The sequence below is a fragment of the Myxocyprinus asiaticus genome, chromosome 14, assembly GCF_019703515.2.
Source record: "Myxocyprinus asiaticus isolate MX2 ecotype Aquarium Trade chromosome 14, UBuf_Myxa_2, whole genome shotgun sequence".
NCBI classification, from domain to species: domain Eukaryota; kingdom Metazoa; phylum Chordata; class Actinopteri; order Cypriniformes; family Catostomidae; genus Myxocyprinus; species Myxocyprinus asiaticus.
In genome coordinates, this window is record NC_059357.1 from 38,377,121 (window position 1) to 38,402,472 (window position 25,352).

Genomic DNA, 25,352 nt, shown 5'->3' on the forward strand with positions numbered 1-25,352 from the left:
AATGGAGACGGAGCGCGCTCTGCTGGACAAACTACGCTATGACACCAATTCTAAAGCATTGTTCTCTGCATTATATGTTCTGAAAAAAAGTTTTCGTATCGGCACATATCGGTAAAGTATATGCCGATACCAATATATCGGTGAACGGCTAATATCTGCTGATAATATCGGCCGACCGATATATCTGTCGGGCACTAATATTTACATGTTGATCAGACCATCTCTTCCTGTCTAAGCGGGCGATTTGTGGCCAGAATAAAGTGCAGTGTGGACCAGACTCTATGTTGAATGTAAAAATTTTGGCTATTTAAGACTGCCTATTATCCAATTCCTCCCTAAACCTAAAATATCCTAGGGGCCTAACCTGTTTCCTTGCACATGTACATAAAGGTACTGTATCTCTGCATTCTGAAGCACATCACTGCAGATCTGGCTGAATGAGCAAGCAATGCCGGCTCTAATGCTGCTGGTTTCCAAGACTATACCTGTGTGCTTATTAGTAACTGAGCGATTAAGTGGTGCCTGGAGATGCACTGAAAGAGGAAGAGAAAACTGATCGCATCCACACTCTACTAGTCAGCAACACAGCATCTTCCTCAATCACAAACCTGCCTTGCAACCATGCCTCTGCCTATAAAAGCCCTTAATTGTTTAATCAATCATTTCTTTTCTAATTGATAGGCAACTCTGCTAATCAGGTATTTTAAACTCAATTCCATTGATTGATTTTTCTATTTTTTCAGCTTTAGGAGTTCACTGCCTAATGAATATTTAAGTGACAATAGTTCTTCGTCATAGAGCAGCACTACAGAGAGCACCCTTGTGACATGTGACAAATGATTGATATCTGTGTAGGTGAACACTAATGCATCACATATTAGGCTCAAGACAATTTCACTGTATATTCTTCTCTTTTTTTTAATTTTTTATTATTATTTAAAGGTGACGTGTAATTTTTTTCGATGTTAAAGTACTTTTTTCCATTCTAGTTTAATGTGCAGAGACAGCCATAAGCAAGCCATTTAATCACTTTAAGCAAGCTAAGTAAACACTTTGTCGTACACCTACGTTTGATCTTACGCCTCTTAGCCCAGCCTTGTGTAATCACATTGGTTTGATCGTACGTGTGAAAGGGTTAAACTTCGGGTTTTAATCCGTATACCATTTGTGCTAATAATAATAATACAGGAATTATTATTACTATTATTATTATTGTTATTATTCCTTATGTGGCTTGTTGAGAAGAGGTGTTTTGTTACAATCCTAAGCAATCAAACGTACAATTTTTATCTGGCGGATGATTATTATTTTATAATTTGTACGTTTAGAGTGAAAAAAAATCTCATAAAATAGACAGTTTTGACTTGGGCCAGTAAACAACCACCAATAACATCCTAGTAATCACCTACCAATGCCCTAGCATCCACTCAGAACACCCTAACAACCATATTTTAGTCATATCAACTCTGCACAAATAGACATAAATACAATCCCCCAACAAAGCAGGGAAGCTGCACAACCAATAACACCTAAACACAAAACACAACCCCCAACCAAGCAGATCTATCGGCAAGATTTGTGTACTGCTGCTGCTCTGAGGAGCCATGTACACCGAGTGTATGCTAGCTAGGCATGCATTGGCCACTGGCCGAAGGCGTAACGCTAATAAACTAAATTTCTATGTGTGCCTTGGCCTGCTTGGCCGAAAGGCTCAAATGGCTAGTGACCTGTTTCATAATGTGTGCCTGGATCCGGAAAGCCCAGAGCTAGTTGTTGTGATACTAGTGACTTAACCTAGCTATGTGTGGATTTATTTAGGTTAATTACCTAAGATAGCAATGTGTACATGGCCTGATCTGGCTAAGGTTTAGTTTGTTAAATGATGTGATTATGTGTCATGGTCAAAAGCATACCTTACCGTGCAAGCTGCTAGAAGAAAGTTCCCCAACAACAGCCTGAGCATTTTCTGTGAAAAAACATTTGCAGAGCGCTGCAGTAAAACAGGCTGATCTGCAAAACTGAGCTATTTAAATGTTAGACAAAGAGAGAGACGAGTTGATTGGCTACCCGATTACATGTCAAAGGACCAATCAGCTTACACCATGTGAGCTGATTGGCTTTACATGTCACAAATGAGCAAGCCGATTGGCTAACAGATAACATGTTCAAAGAACCTATCAGCTTGTGCCACATACAGTTACATGGCTGAACTTCAGTCATATCAATGCCTGTACCGATCGTAATTCCCGAGCATTGTGGTGCTGAGTTTTGCTAAGACAAGCACTGATATTTTCTACATAAAACGTAGAAATTAGTTTTTTGTAATTGTGTTTAGTGCCACTAGTGGAAATGACATTCTTCGCACTTATTGAAATACATAATACCAACTATTCATCACTGGTTGCATCGTTACATGATCATCCAGAAATGCCACTTTGCCTCTGTGTAGTGTGGTAAAGGATACAGATGCTGCACAAAAGCAGTTCTCTATTTCTCCTCATTTTCTTTTGACTCTTGAGTAATTATGAAGCTCTTGGAACAGTGTTGGAACCCTGCGGGCCTTTAATGAGCCAATCATTGCCATATTTTAGCGTTTACAACATTAGATACGGGTTTCTCCATTTCTTTTCCCCCATTGAGTTTATTGCAAACCTCTTTTCAACTGTCTCACTCCATTTGTGTCTTGGCTGCCCTGTCTACCCCTGTGTCTCTGTCTGTCCATGTTGGTCACTGTGTGTGTGTGTGTGAGATTGTCTGTGTCCAAGGCTGAGGGCATTGCCCCTCCTTCCTCCCCCCAGGCTTTAATTACTGCATTTGGATAATGAGTCAAATCCAATCTCTTCTCCACTGTTGTGAATTAGTACAGAGATTCTATTATGACAGCACCAGACCTAGTTTCTGCCCACCAGCCACCCTGCAGTGACACGTCTTCTCGCCCCATCCCTCGTTCTGTCACTTCAACTTGAGAAAGACAGACAGAACATGGGGGAGGGCAAAAGAGGGAAAGGGATGCAATGAGAAAATCGTTCAAGAGTGAAAAATAAGAAATATGGAGCGGAAAGGCCTGTTGATGGGGTGGAAGATGAGATTACACGCAACCACTATGCATACAGTTATGCTCAAAAGTTTGCATACCCTGGCAGAAATTGTGAAATTTTGGCATTGATTTTGAAAATATGACTGATCATGCAAAAAACAACCACACCATCTTTTTCCAGAGCAGCCTGTATTTCTCCTGAGGTTACCTGTGGGTTTTTATTTGTATCCCGAACAATTCTTCTGGCAGTTGTGGCTGAAATCTTTCTTGGTCTACCTGACCTTGGCTTGGTATCAAGAGATCCCCGAATTTTCCACTTCTTAATAAGTGATTGAACAGTAGAGACTGGCATTTTCAAGGCTTTGGATATCTTTTTATATCCTTTTCCATCTTTATAAAGATCCATTACCTTGTTACGCAGGTCTTTTGACAGTTCTTTTCTGCTCTCCATGGCTCAGTATCTAGCCTGCTCAGGTGCATCCACGTGAGAGCTAACAAACTCATTGACTATTTATACACAGACACTAATTGAAATTTAAAAAGCCACAGGTGTGGGAAATTAACCTTTAATTGACATTTAAACCTGTGTGTGTCACCTTGTGTTTCTGAACAAGGCCAAACATTCAAGGGTATGTAAACTTTTGATCAGGGCCATTTGGGTGATTTCTGTTATCATTATGATTTAAAAAGGAGCCAAACAACTATGTGATAATAAATGGCTTCATATTATCACTATCCTTAGATAAAACATTTTTTTTTGCATGATCAGTCATATTTTCAAAATCAATGCCAAAATTTCACAATTTCTGCCAGGGTATTCAAACTTTTGAGCACAACTGTAGATGCTTTTCCATTGAAAAAGAATAAAAATGTCACAGTCTGTATATTTACATATTGTACAGTGTATTTCATTTAGGAGTTTTGTCAGAGCCGTAGCCAAGAGCAGTGATGTCAAACACAACCAGTGGGCCAAATATGTTATGATGTATTCATAATATTCCTATTTTTTAGCAACAGCAAGACAGATAAACTTCAAAATCTGTTGTGTTGCATGTTAAATTTCACATCTTAACCCTTATGTTTTGTGAGACAATTCCTAACAACTTTTCTGTTCGGGTCAAAAAAGGCCCGGTAGAGTACAGTAGATATACAGCTCACCACCTTTCTGATTCAAAAATAAACATTCACATACTCTAGTCTTGGTTGTTTTTGACTGAACACAAGCTTTTATAGTAGCATTTCATTAGAAAAAGTGGCACCTATGTGTCAGTGGTGGTACCATTTTTTTTTTTTTTTTTTTTACAGTAGACACTGGATACAGTAAACCCTTCATTTTGAGTGAAAAGTAATAATTGGAATGCTTATGTATTTTATATGTTTGAAACAAATACAGAATCATGGTTTATATTCTAAAATATTTTTATTTCAGAATATATCCGGCAGACGAAAAATGAGTGAATCCCATAGACTTCCATTGATAAGGTCTTCACAGATATCTAGGGATCAGGATGTCATAGAGACTTGGACATGGTCTCTTTTGGCTTGGGCTAGTAAGCAACTATTTACTAATGCCATAGCAACCACCTAGCAACAACCTATAAATCACCTAAAATACCCTTATATTGCATTAATATAAACACGTTTTATAAAAAGATATATATAATAATATTTTTTTTTTTACTTATTCATGTATTACTTTTTCATCATCGTGGAGAATGCAAAGCCATTTTATACTACATTTGAGTAGAATGCTCCAACATGTTAATCCATAGTGCCCAGCTAGAAAATGATAGGTTGCATCAAAAAGAGTGAAAGAAAGAGAGTCCAGATTGCATAGAGAACAGAAAAGAACACACATTAGTCTCAGTCTGTGCAGACAGTCGAAGGGCTTTAGAGCTAGAGGGCCAGTGATTCATCAATTTCTACAGATACATGTACAGCTACAGAGTCATTGATAAAATCACATATCAGACTATCACTGTCTGCTCTCTCCATACAACTACACACATATACATCATAGGAGTTGACTAGTTGGTTAGTTCTACAACTATTCGATGATTTGGGCATGTCAACTAGTCTCAGATCACATGCGCTTGTTCAGCTGGTGACCACAGGAGGAATATTTCTCTGTCCTCAACCAAAAAAATATGTGATAATTCATAAGTCTTTATATTTATTAAAATAAGACTAACCTATCCTTTAAAGTGGTTTCTTTATTTAGGCAGAGACTTCACACCATCTTAATTCGAATTACAAAGATTATTCCCCTCAATCCAATTTCCCCTGTGATTGGAGATAATGTCTCTGGGATTAGAACACACTTATACAGTAAATGAGAGAATGAACCTATTAATCCAGTGGCAGTAGAGTGGTTTGAGCTATAACTGGGTGTTGCTAGGACTACAGTTGGAGATATGGACAGAAAAAAGACTGAGAGAAAGGCAGAGATTAGTGGACAGACATGGCTGGTTTAGTCGGCGGTGTACAGTGTGTGTCATACTGGCATGTTGAAACTATATGAACATGTGGGTGGGTGATTGGTTGGCTGTGTGATTGGCCTCCTGTGGCGAGGCACTGCCGAGCCCAGAGTAATGGTTTAATCAGTGACCAGCAGTATGGAGCTATGTGTTTGGTCCATGGGGACACTGCAGAAAACATGGCTGCTTGCTGACACACTCTAATCCCACTTTGCTTCTTTGTATGTGTGTGTATGTCATGTGGACCCGAGGAGCGTGTCTGTTTGTATGTACACCAGTACACCATAACAACTGATATGTTGGCATGTTTACCTACAGCAAGTACACTATGGCTGCATCCGATAGGAGGGCATCAAGGCACTTTCGAAGTTTGTGCCATATCCTGTCTACTAAGATGTTAATTATATGACTAAAGATAATTCTATGTATGACTCATTTCTAAAGAGACATGACATTATGGTCCCTTGGAAGGCCATCTGAAACCATCGACCTTATGCATATCGCTGCCTGTAAGATTTGTGTAAGGCCCATACTTTTTGCCATGCAATGTATCTTTCAACCATGGCAATCAACTGCACCTTCAAAAATATACATTTACACCAATCATTCCCAGATGTTCTTGCTTGTTGTGGTTAGGGTGTGGGAAAGCTACATGGCTACGTGATGTTGGCGTTCCATGGCACCCATTAAGTGCCAGGGTTATATAAAAGTACAGAAAGAGGATTACAGTCCTGCTGAGAGGGAGAACAGCTCAGAGAAGTGTGCTGGGCTGAATGGTTGACATTTGTAGATAAAAAGCGAGGTCGCTTTAGATCATTTACAGCTCTGAGTAGTGGCTGACTTTGACTTTGGCCTCTGGGTGAAAAGAGGCAAGTCCAGGGAACTTCAGGTTTTGGTCTTCCAACACTTTGCTCTGAGAAAAGGTGTTTTTTTTAGTCTGAAGTTGAATAGATGTACCTGTTTCGCTGTTTCGTACAACGGAGAGTCTGGGACATGCTGGTATTTTCGGAAGCATGCATTTTATAAACAGGTTTTTGAGTTGTCTGCTTTTTAGTTAAAAGGTTCCCTCATTTCTTGTATTTTAGTGCATCTCTCACACTAGCTAAACTACAGTGCTATCGATTCAATAACATACCTGCTGCATACCTTCAAAAATCTGCATCATATTACTTTAGTAAAGCCCTTGGTAAAGCCCTAGAGTTAATAAAATATACATTCCTCTTCACTGTACTTAATTTACAACTAAAAACAGCTCAATTTTCCACCCACTCTGTGAAAATTACACCCAGAAATTGGAGATTGCCCTTGCCCATATGTTCAAAAACACCTCCCTCATCAGCCAGTGGGGGCAATACATCACATTTTGTTAAACACAGACTGAGTTTAGATGAAAAACTTTTGACCTACTGTTGCTGAATTCATAATAAGATCAGTTAGAATGGATTACCCAAGGTAATCAAACTCAGGTCGCCCCACACATAAGCACTGCCACACAACATTTTAGAGCATGTACACTGTCCACCAGAAGCTGAATGGTTGCTGATCCCTGCTGAAAAATAAAAAAATCAACTTCGAGCATTTGATGGTTTGGTGGTCTTTGCCGGTTTAAGTTGTTCTCCAGGCCTGGCCAAGCTGGCCTGATGAAAAGTGCCTAAAACCCCTTTAAAACCAGTCAACAGACTAGCCTGACCAGGCTCAGAAACCAATTAAAACCAGCAAACCATCTTAGGCTAGTTTTTTTTCCCAGCAGGGGTACCTGTTCCATTTTTTTGTACAACAGAGAGTTTGCTGCATTCTGTTACTTACACAAACATGCATTGAGTAAGCAGATTTTCGAGTTGTCTGCTTTTTCCTTGAAAAAAGTTCCCTCCCTTCTTGTATTTGATTGCAAAGTCTTTGAAGCTGCAAGAGCTGAGGGAGTGCTTCATTGATCAGTTTTTTCTGTGCAAAGAGCTCTGTTAGTCAGATCCACCCTCTCATCTTTCAGCACAATGGACAGCTCCACAGGTTCCCCTCACTATTTATCAGGACCATGGAGAGCTCCGCTGCCTAGATTTTGTCCTTCAGTGAGTGGAGGCAGCTGGCGGCCATTTTACGTGGCTGGATCTGCAAACGCTTTGAAAGCTCTTGTTCAGATAAAATATGCCACTCTATGCCACTCTCAGGCCCTCTCAGCTAGGCACAATGATTAACCCTATGGCACCTACAGCCCTCTTAACGCATCTCTTCCTCGCTCTATATCTCTTCCTCTCTTAAATTGAGTGTAAATGGCAGACACCACATGTGTGGGCAAAAAGGGCCAGTGGTGAGGTGGTCTGGGGTGGGTTTCGCCTCTTGGTTCTGGTTCCGCTCAAGTGTTTGGTCATTGGCTCATGAAGAGATAAGGAAATATGGTTTTCTGCTTTTCTATTCTCAAGCCTTGCATTAGGGTGGTGGATGGTTCCCGGCACAGAGTGGGTGGATATTAACACAGTGTGTATGGAACTCTCACAGTTTGTTGGAGTGAGAGGGTAAATAGTTTGCTCCTCAGTTCTGGGAAGGCTGGAAATATAATCATTGGCGGTGAAATCTAACCCTTTTTCCTCTCTGTTTGTGTCTTTGGGCTTTTGTGGGTCGTAAAGGTTTTCTGTAATAAACTGCTCCCTAGTTATTCTTAATTAGCAGATTACTTCATGACCTGCTAATTACACCAATAATCTACGCATTAAGTGTTTGGCACAATTTCAAGTTCAATTGAAATCCAAATTTATTCTGTTTACCTTCTTAATTCATGTTCCAGATCTTATTGTACATTTAATCATTTTGGCAGACACTTATCTACAGCAACTTACATTGCATTCATTTATCAGTATGCACATTCCCTGGAAATCAAACCTATGGCTTTGGTGTTGCTAATGCCATGGTTTACAAGCTCTACATACGTTTAGCAGAACTCAACAGAAAAAATGTTTGCCTAGTAAATTTAATAACTTGCTCCCTGTCTGAAACAATATTCCTTTTTGGCTGATGTCACGAATCCCTCTTACTTTTCAACCTGTCCCCTCCAACCACCTGGCCCCATTCTGGTATGTAAATACCCACTTTTCATGATCCAATCAATTTGTGATTGATAAAATCAAGCACCGCTCTACTTTTTTTCTCTCTGAATAAACTGTTTCACCGCTATGTATGTCAGATTACGCAAGTAATTGGGTTGTGAATGCTGTTTCATTTTGACTTAAACAATAATGAATGAATGTTTCTCTTTCTCTCCATGTAGCATTAAGTCGCTCCGCAATGCCGTTTGGTCTGATGAGGAGGGAGCTGGCATGTGAGGGTTACCCCATAGAGCTCCGTTGCCCCGGCAGTGATGTCATCATGATTGAGACAGCCAACTATGGTCGAACCGATGACAAGATTTGTGATGCCGATCCCTTTCAAATGGAGAATGTACAATGCTACCTGCCAGATGCCTTCAAGATCATGTCACAGAGGTACCTGAGAGTGATTTGAATGTTACAAATAATGCAGAGGGGGGAATTAACTACTGAATTGTGCCCGCTAATTGTGTCATTTATTTACACATGCTATTTGCATTGTTTTAGCACCTGATTCACTAAAGCATTGGCCAGTCTTACAGGTTCTTAGTAGTGGGGGATTGTCCAGCACAGCCACTGCAATCCAGGCACCAGAATCTGATCTTTAAAATACAGAAGTGTGCTTAAATACATGGCTCATCTGAATATATGCCCAGTTATAATGCTCTTTTCCATCATTCGATTAATTATTGCTGCCAAAATAGACAAACATCTCGTTTTCATGAAATTCAGTTTACCTCTTGGTTTCTGTCGGAAACGATAGAGAAATATTATTGTGAATAAAGTGCAATGTATAATGAGCCTAATTTACATTAAAAGGGTCTGTGTTTGCTCTTAACAGAATGACAATGACTTATTTCAAATACTCATGGTGCAGCGCTATTTTATTAATAGCAAATGTAGTGCCTGGTTAAACTATTTCGGGTGGTTAGTGAATAAGTCACAGGTTTTTGTGCTGAAATACCACGGTCAAATGTGGTGCAACTGTTTAGTAAAGTTGCCCCCCTGACTGTGTATTCCAGAGTGTATTGATATGGTTGAGTGGATAAGTGACTGTTTAGCGTGTGTGCATAACCGTTGTGTGTATTTGTGTTTGTGTGTGTCCCACTTCCACTTGCAGTCGGTGCCTGTGCTCAGCATTTGCTTCCTCAGAGACTAGATCAATGAATCCCTCTTATAGCTATCCATCAGCCTGGTAATGGAGAGAGAGAGAAAGAGAGAGGGCATGTGGGAGGGATGAGTAGATGAAAAGGGGATTGGGCTGGGAATGACAGTGCACTAGTCTAGATATGATGAGGGGAGTGAGAGGGATTTGAAAAGAGAAGCATTTCTGCATATGTTTGAGGAATAATAAATCTTTACCGTGCTAGATCCACATGTGCATTTTATACTGATAATAACCCTGCATCCATACATTTATCTGCTTTAGTCAGAAGCAATAGCTCTAACTGGGTTTGAGCTGAAGGTGAGACAGGATTAGTCTGCTGTCTCCGCACCTCTCCGACTGACACAAGATCATGCCTAGTGTGAAATGATTTGTGGTGTTTGCTAAGGCAAGCATCACTATTGCTTATACTTGAATTTCAACAAACCCCTAACCTTAGGTATTAAACTTTGGCATTTAACTCGTGCCACACCGTTTGTGCTATTGAAATGAGAGAGACCTCAAATCATGCAGATTATTGAGCAGAGGTGTGCTATTGCTTTTCTAACGATTTTTACCTGACCGACATAGGAAAGCAAATCTTATTGACTCACAAGCCAGAGAGATTTTAGGTACCAAATTTAGGGACCAGAACAACATAGAGACTTTTGGGTGGGCTAGCATCTCCCAAGCTACCATCCATGACACACTTGCAACTGCAAAGCAATGCAATGGCAGCCACCCACAACACTTTAGCAACCTCAAAGCAATGCCCTGGAAACCACTTAGAACACCCTAGCAACCACCTAGCAATTCCTTAGCAACCTCTCAGAACACACTAATGACCGTATAGCAATGTGCTAAAAACTGCTCAGAACACCTTTGTAAATGCATAGCAACGCTCTGGCAACAGGTTTGGGGAGTAACGGAATACATGTAACAGGATTACGTATTTAAAATACAAAATATTAGTAACTGTATTCCACTACAGTTACAGTTTAAATTGCTGGTAATCAGAATACATTTACATTTAAAAAGTATTTTGATTACTGAAGAGATTGCTTTGAATTTATTGTCATTTGTTTAATTTAAAGTTTAGTCTATTAAGTTGGAAATCATTTATAAATGATGTGGTTCAAGAAGCGTTTGAACAGTGGTGAAACACTTTCTTAAGATGTGCTACAGTCATACGAGCAGACAGAGAAGTAAGTTTGGAGCATCAGAAATAGAAATAAACCTTGTGCAAATTGTCATATGAACATTTAGCTTTATGCTAAGCTAAAATTCTATTTCAAGCTATTTTACATAAACCTGTTACCAGGCACAATCATATTTTTAATCAAGAAAATCCACATTAGCGTATAATGTTTTTTTTCTTTTGTAAGACTAAAGGCAAAAATCGTATTCTTGATGATAATTTTTGTATCGTTTTTCTGTAAAAAATATCTAAACATCCTTAATGATAAATTTGTTTTATCAAGTTTTTCAGAGAATGTATTTTTAACATGTGTATTTTGTCTTACAGTACTAGCAGATTTTTTATAGTCAAAACAAGTGAAATAAAATTGCCAGTGCTGAAGAAGTAATCCAAAGTATTTAGAATACGTTACTGACCTTGAGTAATCTAATGGAATACGTTACAAATTACATTTTAGAGCATGTATTCTATAATCTGTAGTGGAATACATTTTAAAAGTAACCATCCCAACCCTGCCTGGCAACCATCCACAACACCTTAACAACCCTAGCAACTACCCAGAACACCCGAGTAACCGCCTAGTAGGGATGTAACGTATGACGGTATGATGGTATACCGTGGTATTAAAAACAGACGGTTTCCATACCGTTGACTTTTCCTTAATGACGGTATTGTGTAAATTTATATATATATATATATATATATAAATAAATAAATTATATTTCCATTTAGTAATGGTTCATTCAATAATAATAAAAAAATTATAATAAATATAAATAAAAAAATGTTTAAATGAAAGATGAGAATGTCGCATTCATCACATCATGTCACTCTGTCAGACCAACAGACAGCAGCACATGAGCGCTGTGTAGAACGAAATGTCGGACATGGAGAAGCCTCTTATCTCCCCACCTAAGTGTTTAAAGTCCGCTGTGTGGGAGTATTTCAGTTATTTAAAAGACACAAGAGGCAACATCAGTGTTGACGGACACCCTATTTGCAAAATGTGTCGGAGAAAAGTGTCGGCTCAGTCGGGAAACACTTCAAACATGAAGCACCATCTCCGAGAGCACCAACCTACAGAATTTGTGGACATGAATGTAAGCGAAAAACTCTGTGAACTGTCTGGTAATCAATTAAAAAATATAGATCCCCTCTCATAGAATACATAAGCAGATGCAATACACGTTTACAAGACTAGTTACCCATTATTTGGAATTGGTTTATAAGCTTACGTTGCGTTATTGGTTCTGCTTTCTAAGCGCATCTGTAACATTTTGAAAGACTAAGGCAATGATGTATTTGCAAAATAATAAAACCCACAGAAAGTTAAATTTACTGTGGTGAAACGTTAATATATTACCTACAAATGTGACCTGATCCATCATTTTGGGTCATTTTGCCCCCAAAACACATTTTGAATGAACGAGAAAAGACTCAGCCATCAATAACAGATTAAGAAAAATATATAAATCACATATACAAATTAAAGCACAAATGTAATATTATATTTAATATTTTAGCAATATACTCATCTCGAATTTATTGTTCTAGTCAAATAATGAACTAAGGCATTAGATGAGGTAAATGTCACGCGTTAGATGACAAGCCAACTCCCCGCGGTTGAAACACAGATTTGGCATGCAGATTAAACATTTTAGTAATGTATACTGTATCTTTTAAAATCTCTGATATTTTCCATTTTGTGGTACTTGTAATAATGTACATACAATGATAGACCCGCGAGTTGCGAGTGTTGCTCAGTGACGCTGCTTGAACTTGAGGCAAAAACAGTGATTGCTGGTCATGGCAAAGACTATATATATACTATATTGCCAAAAGTATTCGCTCATCTGCCTTTAGACGCATATGAACTTAAGTGACATCCCATTCTTAATCCATAGGGTTTAATATGATGTCGGCCCACCCTTTGCAGCTATAACAGCTTCAACTCTTCTGGGAAGGCTTTCCACAAGGTTTAGGAGTGTGTTTATGGGAATTTTTGACCATTCTTCCAGAAGCGCATTTGTGAGGTCAGACACTGATGTTGGACGAGAAGGCCTGGCTCGCAGTCTTTGCTCTAATTCATCCCAAAGGTGCTCTATCGGGTTGAGGTCAGGACTCTGTGCAGGCCAGTCAAGTTCTTCCACACCAAACTCGCTCATCCACGTCTTTATGGACCTTGCTTTGTGCACTGGTGCGCAGTCATGTTGGAACAGGAAGGGGCCATCCCCAAACTGTTCCCACAAAGTTGGGAGCATGGAATTGTCCAAAATCTCTTGGTATGCTGAAGCATTCAGAGTTCCTTTCACTGGAACTAAGGGGCCAAGCCCAGCTCCTGAAAAACAACCCCACACCATAATCCCCCCTCCACCAAACTTCACAGTTGGCACAATACAATCAGACAAGTACCGTTCTCCTGGCAACCGCCAAACCCAGACTCGTCCATCAGATTGCCAGATGGAGAGGCGTGATTCGTCACTCCAGAGAACGCGTCTCCACTGCTCTAGAGTCCAGTGGCGGCGTGCTTTACACCACTGCATCCGACGCTTTGCATTGCACTTGGTGATGTATGGCTTGGATGCAGCTGCTCGGCCATGGAAACCCATTCCATGAAGCTCTCTACGCACTGTTCTTGAGCTAATCTGAAGGCCACATGAACTTTGGAGGTCTGTAGCGATTGACTCTGCAGAAAGTTGGCGACCTCTGCGCACTATGCGCCACAGCATCCGCTGACCCCTCTCTGTCATTTTACTTCGTGGCTGAGTTGCTGTCATTCCCAATCGCTTCCACTTTGTTATAATACCACTGACAGTTGACTGTGGAATATTTAGTAGCGAGGAAATTTCACGACTGGACTTGTTGCACAGGTGGCATCCTATCACAGTACCACGCTGGAATTCACTGAGCTCCTGAGAGCGGCCCATTCTTTCACAAATGTTTGTAGAAGCAGTCTGCATGCCTAGGTGCTTCATTTTATACACCTGTGGCCATGGAAGTGATTGGAACACCTGAATTCAATTATTTGGATGGGTGAGTGAATACTTTTGGCAATATAGTGTATTTTACATTTTTCAATTATATTAAAAACCATTTGACTTATTGCAAAGAATATTTTTTTTAACTTTTTAAAACTTGTTTTATGATTATCTTATGTTTAATTTTGTCATGTGATTAAGAAAGTGTTCTAAAGAAATAAAAAATAAAATTAAAGAACTTGTTATAACTAAAAAATGTTTCTGTGTGTTTATCAGACATAACCTAAAATTAAAAGTTTATAAGATAAGCACCATAATACCATAATACCGTGATACCGAGGTATTTTTTGTGATGGTTTTCATACCGTGAAAATTTCATACCGTTACATCCCTACCGCCTAGCAATGCCCAACAACCTCGAAGAACACCCTAGAAACCACATAGCTTCACACTCAAAACACCTTGGCAATCGAATTGTAATGCTCATGCAACAACCCTGAACAACATAGCAAATGCATAGCTACATGCTAAAAACTGCTCAGAACACCTTAGCAAACACTTAGCAATGCCCTGGTAACCACATAGAATACCTAGCAACCTCCCAGAACACCCTAATAAACTGCATAAAAATGTGCTAAAAACCCCTCAGAACACATTAGCAACCGCATTGCAATGCCTTGGCAACCACTCAAAACACCCTAGAATTGTGGCGCCATTTTTTTGCAGGGGCAAATTCCAAAATCTAGTTCCATCTATTGCCTGAAGGAATTATCATTTGTTGTGCTTTTTTATTAAACACCTCTCTCTCTCTCTTGTGCGCATGTGCTGAGTGGGTGAGGAGTGTGGTGAGTGCAAGAGCTCTTTTCTAATTAATTCTTTTGTGTTTTTGGTTCAGTTTTCTTTTTTATTTTGTGATAGTTTAGTGTCTTTTTGAGTTAAGGTAAAAGCGTTTTTTTTCTTCGCTGTTACACTGAGGCATTTGCCTCAGGTGAAGTGCATGTAGCATGGCTGCTACAGGTGGAGAGTACCTGAACTCTCTCAAACGACGGCATGCTGTTAAAATAGCCTCAAATGCCAGCGTAGATGAGTGCAACTTGGCCATCGGTGAAACTATCAGTTACGCGAATATTGTATCTGTTTCAAGAATGAATAACGTAATCGTTATCTTTCTGAAAACGGTGGAACTCGCGAAAATGTTGGTGGAAATTGCCGTGGTAATCAAAGGAACGTTTAAACCTGTACTGCCCTTGTCGACACCATCCAAGAGAGTAATCCTGTCTAAAGGCAGGAAACAAGCACTGAAACCCGGCAAGAGAGGCAGAAAGTGCAGGGGTATCAATGGAGAATGTTTCAGTCTCTGTTTCACGGGAGTCTGCCCAGTCTGCAGACTCTCAGCCTTTGGAAACAAACACTGATACTACCTTGGGGTTGAAAAACCTTGATACAGTCACTACTGAGGTAGATATGGTTGAAAATGCCAATGTAGTCACTGGTGAAATTGAGCAGCACACTGCTGAAACTACCGACACAATGGAAAGCACAAATAGAGTACAAATAGTCGCACTGCCGACCAGAGGCGTCAGTGTGACAGAGAGAGTTACGGGCAGCTGCCCGACACCTGTGGAATCACGACCCGGCCCCGCCCTCTGCCCTGCCACAACGACATTAAGTTATTCTTGAAAAGAACAAAGAATGTGCGCAAAGTTTAAATCGATGAATATTTTCCAGACATGAAACAGTTTGTAGAGAAAGCGAGGCTTTTTAAGGCTGAAGTACACTTCACTGATCAGGAAGGTTATCGATTAAAGAAAATCTTTGCAAAGATAAAAGCTCCTCGCTGAATTTTATGGAATTGAGCAACCAGTACATACTCATTCTTTTTTCTCTCTTTCCTTTTTGCCTCCTTTTTTGCTGTTAACAGTATGGGGGAATTGCGTATAGCATAAATGAAGCTAGGAAAAGTATGAAAAGAGCACAATTATTTGAGTTAATGAAACAAAGGAATTTAGATGTACTGTTTGCTCAAGAAACACGTAGTGATGCTGTAGTTGAAGCCAACTGGGAGTTTGATGGGTTACCTGTGTTAAGTCACAACTCTTCAACTAGTGGTGGGGTCACGATCTTATTTTCTAAGTTGTTTTTACCCGTTTCTTAACAAGTTGAAGAGATCGTAAAGGGAAGATTTTTAAAAATTAGAGCACGATATGAGAATCGGAACTTCATTTTATTGTGTGTTTACGCCCCGACTAACAATGTTGACAGGATGCTTTTTTTAGATGTAGTATGTAATGCACTGAAAGATTGTGATCCTGGAGATTTTTTATTGCTGGGGGGTGATTTTAAATGTACTGCATAAGCCTTGGATAGGAACAATTCAGAACCTCATATGCCCTCTTGTAGGAAGCTAATTCAAATGATACACTCTTTTGAACTGGTCGATGTATGGAGAAATCTTCATGGAGATCAGAGGCAGTATACCTGGGCTCATGCTTTTGATTATATATTTTCCTTTGCAAGGTTAGATTTGATTGTTTTAGACAACAATGCAGTCTGGTTAGGAAATGTTGCATAGTTCTGGTTACTTTCTCAGATCACAGTATGGTACAATGTGTTCTTTCATTTAATTTTATAAAATCAAAAAGTGCATACTGGCATTTTAATAATGGCCTGTTATGTGATAAGAATTTTAGAGAGGTTTTTAAGCTAGTTTGGGAAAATCTAAGGGAGGGGAAAAAAAAGCTTCCAATCTTTAAGGTAATAGTGGGATTGTGCAAAAATTTTAAACAGGCAGTTTTGCCAGCAATATTCCTGTAATGTCACGAGGGACATTACGAACAGAATGAAGTCACTAGAAAAATATATACTTAGTCTCCAGGAGCAGTTTGGGGGAGATCAAAACCCGCATGTGTTGGAGGCTTTCAGAGTAAAGAAAAAACTCTGTCTGATTTCCTAGAGTCAAAGGCTCAAGGTGCTCTAGTTAGATCCTGCTTTCAAGATATTGAACTGATGGATGCACCATCTAAATTTTTCTTAAATCTAGAGAAGAAGAATGGTCAGAATAAAGTCATGCATGCCTTATATGCAGAGAATGGGGATCTATTAGTAAGCCCTTCTGAAATCAGAACAAGAGCTACTAACTTTTATGAGAACTGTATAAATGTGAACTTAGGAATGACAAAACAGATGTTAACCCTTTCCTTGAGAACTTACTGAAAGTTTCAGATGAAGCAAATGTTTTACTCAGTAAAAATCTGACCTTAGATTAGTTACACAAAGCGCTATGGGGCATGGAGTGTGGAAAAGCACCTAGTCTAGATGGTCTCTCGGTTTAATTTTTTTAACTTTTTTGGTCAGAATTAAAAGATCTACTGGAAGTATTTAATGAAAGTACAAAGGAGGGTCTGTTGCCTTTGAGTTGTCCTAGGGCTGTGCTAACATTATTACCAAAAAAGGGACTTAAACAATATAAAGAATTGGAGACCAATCTCATTGTTATGCACTGATTACAAGATCCTTTCAAAGGCTCTGGCTAACAGACTAAGTAAAGTGTTAGGCCAGATAATACATTCTGACCAAACGTATTGTGTACCAGGGAGACTAATCTTTGACAATATATCTTTTGTCAGGAATATCCTAGATATTGGAAAGCTTCTCGACTTGGACATAGGCATGATATCACTTGATCAAGAGAAAGCTTTTGACCGAGTTGAGCATTGTTTTTTATGGAATGTTTTGGAAGCTTTTGGTTTTAACTCCAGTTTTATAAATAAGATCAAAGTCTTGTACTGCGATGTTGAGAGTTTACTTAAGGTCAGTGGTGACTTATGTGCTCCTTTTATGGTAAAAAGAGGAGTTAGACAAGGCTGTACCTTGTCCAGAATGCTGTACACTAGCAATAGAGCCCTTGTTAAGTAAACTGAGATCAAAATGAAGTGGGGTAAGCATTCTAAATAGTGAAACTACTTTTAAACTTTCAGTTTATGCTGATGACATTGTGGTTTTAATAAATGGACAAAGTGATATCGAAACACTTTTAGAAATCATAAATGAGTTTAGAACCTTCTCGTCCACAAAAGTAAACTGGTCAAAAAGTGAAGCCCTGTTAATAGGGAGGTAGACAAACAGAGAGCCATGTCTCCCAGAGAATTTAAGCTGGACTAGAGGAGGTCTTAAATACCTTGGAGTTTTTCTAGGAGATGAACTGTTTGTAAAAAAATTACTTTAAGGAAAGTGTTCAGAAAATTGAAAGCAGGATTGCTAAATGGAGAATCATACACCCAAAACTGTCTTACAGAGGATGGGTGTTGGTTTTAAATAATTTGGTAGCATCCTCACTTTGGCATCGCCTGGCTTGTATAGATCCACCTGTTAAAACTTTGCAAAAGATCCAGGCAATTCTGAATGATTTTTTTGGGATGAGATGCACTGGGTTCCTCAAACTGTTCTGTATTTACCCAAGGATGAAGGAGGACATGGAATCATTCATATTCAGAGCAGAACAGCAGCTTTTCGCATGCAATATGTCCAGAGATTTCTGAGTGGACCATTGGACTCTCACTGCAGAGCGACAACTTCTATAATTCTAAGGAACTTTGAAGGCCTAAGCTTGGATAAAGCCCTATTCTGGATGGACACAGCTAGAATGAACCTCTCCATGTTGCCAATCTTTTTTCGGAACCTGTTAAAAGTATGGACACTTTTTGCTGTGAGGAGGGACAATTATACTGATTCTCTTTTTTGGCTTTTACAGGAACCCCTAATTCTTGGTTCTCATTTGGATGTGTCATGTTATGGACATTCTCTTGCTCTCATGGAAAAGCTTAAGGATGCTAAGGTTATAACTTTAGGAAACTTGGCTGCATTAACAGGTCCAGCCTTCTCAAATGAGGAAGTAGTTGCAAAAAGCATAGGAATGAGATCGGTCCAGCAGGGGGGCCAATTACTTGAGAAATGGAAGGCTTTAATCTCGAGAGAAGAGATGGAACTGTTAAATGGTTTCTGTTCAGGTGTGTTAAAACCCAACTGCCATGATTCTTTTCCAAGTTTAACTGTGACTGCAAATTTAGAAAATTGCTCAGGCATTTTTCTGCAAACAAAAGAGCTATTGTTTGTGGGTTCTAACCCTACAAAGTGCAAAGAAATATATAAGAGTTGTGTCAAAGCCTTGAATAAAAAAAGCTTTAGATAAAAAAGTTGAGACTCCATGGAGGGGAGTGCTAGGTCTGGACGATGCTATAAGACCTGAGTGGAGAGCACTATATAAATCACCTTTAGCAAAAAAAGTGGGGGATTTACAGTGGAGACTTTTGCATGGCGCAATTGCAGTAAAAGCTTTTTATATTTGTTTTAAATCCAAATATGAGCTCAGAATGTCCCTTCTGCTCTATGTACGAAAATGTTTTTCATGCTTTTATGGAATGTTACAGGTTAAAAACCTTGTTTGATATGCTACAAATATTATTTAATGGTATTCTCCTTAAAGGTTTTTATTTTGGGGTTTATATATACATGATGGAAATTTATATCTCAGATTTAAAATTTTCTATTGGGAGAAGATAAGATGGGTATTTATGTAAGCAGAAAAAACAAAATAGTATAATTGTATGATTGCAATGTTTTAAGTGTTTTTATAAACTTAGTGAAGACTAGTATAATGGTTGATTTTCTGTATTTTAAAGAAATGAAAGACTTCTTTTGACATGATGTGGTGTCAGAATGGAGTGTTGTATAAAATTGTTGATGATGTTCTAGTGTTCAACAATTTTTGAAAATTTTATGTGTTTTTGTACTTGATGTAATTACATTTTTTGTTTTTTTTTTTTTTTTTTGTCTGTCTGAAAAAATAATTGTTTGAATTAAAAGGTCTTTAAAATTCAAAATTCAATTTTCTCTCTCTCTCTCTCTTTCTCTCTCTCTCTTTCTCTCTCTCTCTCTCTGTTCTCTCAGGTGTAATAATCGGACTCAGTGTGTGGTGGTGGCTGGGTCTGATGTTTTTCCTGACCCCTGTCCAGGGACCTACAAGTACTTGGAGATCCAGTATGAATGTGTGCCATACAGTGAGTAACGACACAAACACTCCATACCAACAATCCCACCCCCTCACCTCTCCTCCTCCGACCCCCTTCACCATCCCCCATAGCCCCGCCCCTTCCCCACCTAACCCTGCTCCCTCAACCAGCTACTGGACACACACACACTCATGCTCCCTCATGCACACACACACACACACACACACACACACACATTCATGAGTTCGATCTACCATTCATGCACACACACTCTAACAGACATCCTCTCCACTCTCTCTTTCTCTCTAACACTCACACATACACACACACACACTTTAAAAGATTTATTTTTTTCCATCAACAGTGCAACGTTCCAGAAGGCTGAAGGAGATTTTCACATTGGGGAAGTGCTCTGCATACACAAACACTTACATACACAGACAGTGTCCAAAATATAGCACTTGCCAAGCACCAATGGGAGTAAAATTGGATTTTGCGAGTTACTCGCCAGTTGGCCGTTAGCTTTATTAAGAAATGCAGCATAATACATGAGTTAAGTCAAACTGTAAGAATGATATTCTGAGCCTCGCTGATGTGAGCGACATGATTGATGTAAATCAGGACCTATCGTCTACTAAAGATAACATCTGTGAGACTTAAATATATATTAACAAGTGTTGGGTACGTTACTAAAAATTAATCCATTACAAATTACTAATTAATTCCCTAAAATTGTAATCAGATTACTGAACATTACTAATTAATAGGGCTTTCGATTTAATGCGTTAATTCAGTTGATTAATTATATAAAAAATAACGGGTTAAAAAAATGTACGCAACTAATCATGTCCCCGGACCGTAATAAAGAAAATTCCTGAACAATTCAAGCTTGATGTACCACCTGTTTTCTCTAGGGGATAGTAAGCAAAACTTGCTGTATAGGCAATGTGCAGCTTATACAGAGAACAACCCAAACCTTCAGCAGACAGCACAACACAAGGACGTGTTCTGTGTTCAAACACAGCTTAATGGAGCACAAATCTGAACTTAGGGATCTCAAGATGTGTTTTTCTAAGTATTTAACTACATTTAACTTGACACAGTGACCTAAAAACGGTATGTTTATGATGCGACACAACCAAAGTGAGATGCTCCAAAAGCATCCGTCTGATGCAGGTGTACACTGACGGGTCCTTAGACAAGCCCTTATAATAAATCTCAGACTGATTGACAAATTCAGTTGCAAAATGGATTGCTGTGAACTGTTGGCTAATGATTGGCCTGTGTTCAACAATATACAAATAAACAATACATTGGATTCTAAAGCCACTTTTTGTATTGTCTTATCAATACTTTACTCATCTGCCACAATAATGTAATGCATTTTAAGTATCTGAATATATATATATATATATATATATATATTATTTTTAAATATTTAAAGGTGCTGTTAGCAATTTCAGCCGTTCTACTTCCACAAGACTGAGCTGTTGAATTAGCCACACCCCCTCTTTCCAAATCCCCACACTCCAAAGTTACCAAATGAGCTTTATTGAGACCGACATCGTGCAGAAACCATTGTTAAAAACAACAGCAGCAAAATAGCACCCTCAACTGACAACTGTTATGGACAACATGGGATAAAAATGGCATTAAGCCTCAATAATTCACTGCAACTACAATGCTATGAGAATGCGCAAAATGATTGACAGGTGGAAACTGTCAATGTCTGCGGTCCATGGACACATTTTTGTTTGCTGTTTACAAACTCTAGAGCTGTCACAGAGATTGTGAGATATCTCAGGACACTCATTAATATCTTTAAGGGACATATGTATAGGAACATTTTTTGCATTCCTTTCCATTAAAAAATTGCTTACAGCACCTTTAAATATAACTAGTTATAATTATTTCATCATTATATATTGAATAATTGTTATTTGAGGGGCTTTTTCAGCAATTATTTATATATGTGATAAATTGCAATTAATTCGATTACACTCCATGTAATTAATTAGATAAAATATATATATCAATTGACAGCCCTACTAATTACTTTTAAGGTTTTCACTTTTTAGAGAAAGTTTGTTTTTCCATTCAAAATAATGTCTATATTTAATCCTAATATAGGGTGCATGCACTTCAGCTGTCACAGAAATGCAAATAGGCATGTATGTGAACAAATTTCATATTTCAAATGTATTCTAGATAAATAATATTATTTTAGAATTATGTAACCCAATTCATGTATTAAGTCATTAACTTTCTTGAAAGCCAGTAACTGTAATCTGATTACAAGATATTAAAAATTTAATTCATTGCACTACTGTAATGCACTGTACTAAAAAAAAAAAAAAAATATTACTGTAACTAATTACTTTGTAATCAGATTACACTCAACATAGTTCCTAACCAGACATTATGAAATATGATTTCAGTGGCAGGAAATTCGTCCATCCACATTGAATGCAATAATGCTGTGCGATTCGACACAATCACAACCAATCAGAACAGACTTGATTTTTAATGTACATTATGAGGAATGAGATTTTACACCAATGAGATTTTGCAGTGGGCGGGGCTACCTGGTGGAACATGGAATACAAACGCTCAACAAAATGTCCTGATGCAGCTGGTTAGGACAAAAAAAAAATTGATTTACATGATAGAGATACATTTTATTGCTTGCCGCTTTATCACGTAGCGTCTGGTTAGGACACGATGTATCAACTTTTACCTCACTGGATTATTTTAGTCAGGACCACTTCCGTCAAATGAATACTAACTTGAATACTGAATTAATACTTTATTTATTTTTAATTTAAGCATCTGTTGGTGTTTGCTCTGGGAAAACTCCCCGCCCATCCATGCAGCCATGCTGTATGCAAAAACTGCGAGCTAAAAGGCAAGCTGCCATGCAAGAGGTGGTGCTGGGGAGGGAGGAGGGTGTCAAGTGCAGCTTGCATCAGTGCAATAGAAAGATGGCTAAGTGATAAATAAAATAGAGGACTTAAATAGAACTGCTCTGAGCATCTGAATTGTATTGGTAGACATCATGATCAGTTGAGCGTCAGCTGATTGCAATCTAACTAACGTGACCTGCCTGAACTGACACTATGCTTAATTTTGCGTTAGAAGTTTATTTAGGAGGCCCAACTTAATTGTATCTCCGAACTCCATGTTAAGACATGTGAAATATTTAGATATTCCTTGCATTATGCCACCAAAATGAAAACAAAATCACAATTTCACGTTTGTTAATAGGTGCAGTTTCACCAAGAGACGGAGACTGGCTCATCTCGAATGACACAATAACTTGTGCTGTTTGTCACTAAAACACAAGAAAAGAAAGAAAAAAACAGCTAAATAATCATATTGTCATAAGGACAAAAATGTATATTTTTTTTTTATAAAAATAATAATACAAATAAATAATAACAAAATACAGTTTAATAGCAGGTAAGAAATATGGTTTTTATGGCTGGTAAATTTTCTCAATTCACTCATCATTGGCAGGTGTGGCAAAAAGCTAATTTTGGACCCTGCACACACAAACACACACACACACACACACACACACACGACTAATAAACATTCAATATCCCCACCACTGTGCGGAGTCAGCCTTTATTAGAGATCATAGCCACACAAACACACTAACGCACAGCTTCACAGAGTCGCAAAATGACCCTGAGGGTGCTTTATCTGGCATTAAACACCTTTACCACCCCTCTGACACACAATCAAAATGAAAATTGGGCCGCAGCGAGGCGGCGCTGTGTGTGCGTGCGTCTCACAATGGGAATGTTAACACAAACCTCAAATGTATTTCAGACCGCACGACCCCAAGTCGCACACATGCTAATATTCCCATGGCAATGCTCAGCTTTCCGCCGCACTGCACCGCTCAGCGGCAGGTGTGATTTTCGCACACACAAACACTGACACGCTCACGCTGGCATATGTTTTTGGGAGCTTGACTCATGTGAAAATCTCCTGTCAGACGGTACCCCCCTCCTCCCACATCATGAGCGCTGACTTTACGTGTGCAGGTGGTCCAGGCGGGGCTGTGACTCAGCGGAGGGTGGGTCAGGGGTGGCACTAGGTGGGTAGCATTTGGGGGGGGTGAGTTTAGGGGTTTACTGTGAGCGGGAAGGGGGTATTAACTCTAATCTATAATCCTGGGGTCAGTTTCTCTGCTCTTCCCACAGGAAATCAAGAGGACGGGCAACAACCCGCAACTCCACTTACCCTCGCTAATCCTTTGGTTCTCTTTTATTTTTCTTGCAGCACTCACGTGGATCTTTGCTCTTTTCGAAGGCTGTTCTCATTCATGATCACTTTTCTGACATTTTCATTTTCTCAGCCAGTCCTTTGTTTTAGTCCCTTGTTCTATATTTCCATGTTTTTAGTTTTTTTGTTCTTGGTTTCTCTTTTTATTCACTTGCTACATTCTCTTCTCTTCAATCTCTCTTTGTGTCATGAATGCACACACTCTCTCTTGACTTCCTCTCTATTATTTTCTTTGACATGCCTTTATTCGATTTCCACCATCACTTCCCTCTTCTCTTCTGTCTGTCTCTTTCTGTTTCTTTTGCAAGTTTTTAGAGATGTCCAGAAGAGTGTTTATCTTTAAAGCTTTCAAACTCTCTTTCTCTCTCTTGCACATTCACGCTCTCTGGAGCAAAAGAATGGGACTCTTTACCACACACTCTTTGACCACCTTTGCTCAGCGGCCTTAATCCACAATCCACTTCTGCTCAAACACATCAAAACACAGAGTGGAAATACTCTTCCTCGCCAAACTCCTCCGGGTGCTTAGCGAGACTTAGATTAACTTCAGAGGAACCGTTAGCGGCTGGTCTCTCCCTCTCTCCCAAAAACTCATTTTTTTCCCTTTTGGTATTTTAACAGTATTTGTATTATTTTTATCTTCGTTATTTAGTTTCCCTGTTGTTTTAACAGAACTTCATTATTTAGATAGTATTTTGTCTTTGTTCTTTAATTTCTTCATTCTTTTGACTATTATATCTTTTTTTTAGTTTCTTCGTTATTTCAACAGCACTTTATCTTTATTATTTTAACAGAATTTCATTCCCATTATTCTGTCTTTGTTATTTAGTTTCTTCAATATTAAGACAGTATTTCATATTAATTATGTGGTTTTATTGTTATTTTGACAGTATGTTGTCTATGTTCTTTTATTTCTTCATTATTTTGACAGTATATGTATTTGTTTTCTTTTTTTATTTCAACAGTATGTAATTATTTCATCTTCTTTGTTTCAGCAAAATTTCATTATTTTGTCTCAATGTTTCTTCATTATTTCAGCAGTTTCGCTTTTTTCTCTTCTTAATGTTGGATCATTATTATCAGTTTCTATTATATCCAGTCATCCACACCTAAAAAAAAAAAATGCAGAAACATTTTGGC

At 38.7% G+C, this 25,352-nt stretch overlaps 1 protein-coding gene across 2 annotated transcripts in view; it reads left to right on the forward strand.

Moving 5' to 3' along the window:
- Nucleotides 1-25,352, forward strand: part of LOC127451629 (adhesion G protein-coupled receptor L1-like) — a 253,493-nt gene that overhangs the window by 127,194 nt on the left and 100,947 nt on the right. For both annotated transcript variants that reach the window (XM_051716451.1, XM_051716452.1), the window contains exons 3-4: nucleotides 8,774-8,987; nucleotides 19,858-19,967. In XM_051716451.1, coding sequence (XP_051572411.1) covers nucleotides 8,774-8,987; nucleotides 19,858-19,967 — 324 coding nt within the window. The remainder of the gene's footprint in view (nucleotides 1-8,773; nucleotides 8,988-19,857; nucleotides 19,968-25,352) is intronic.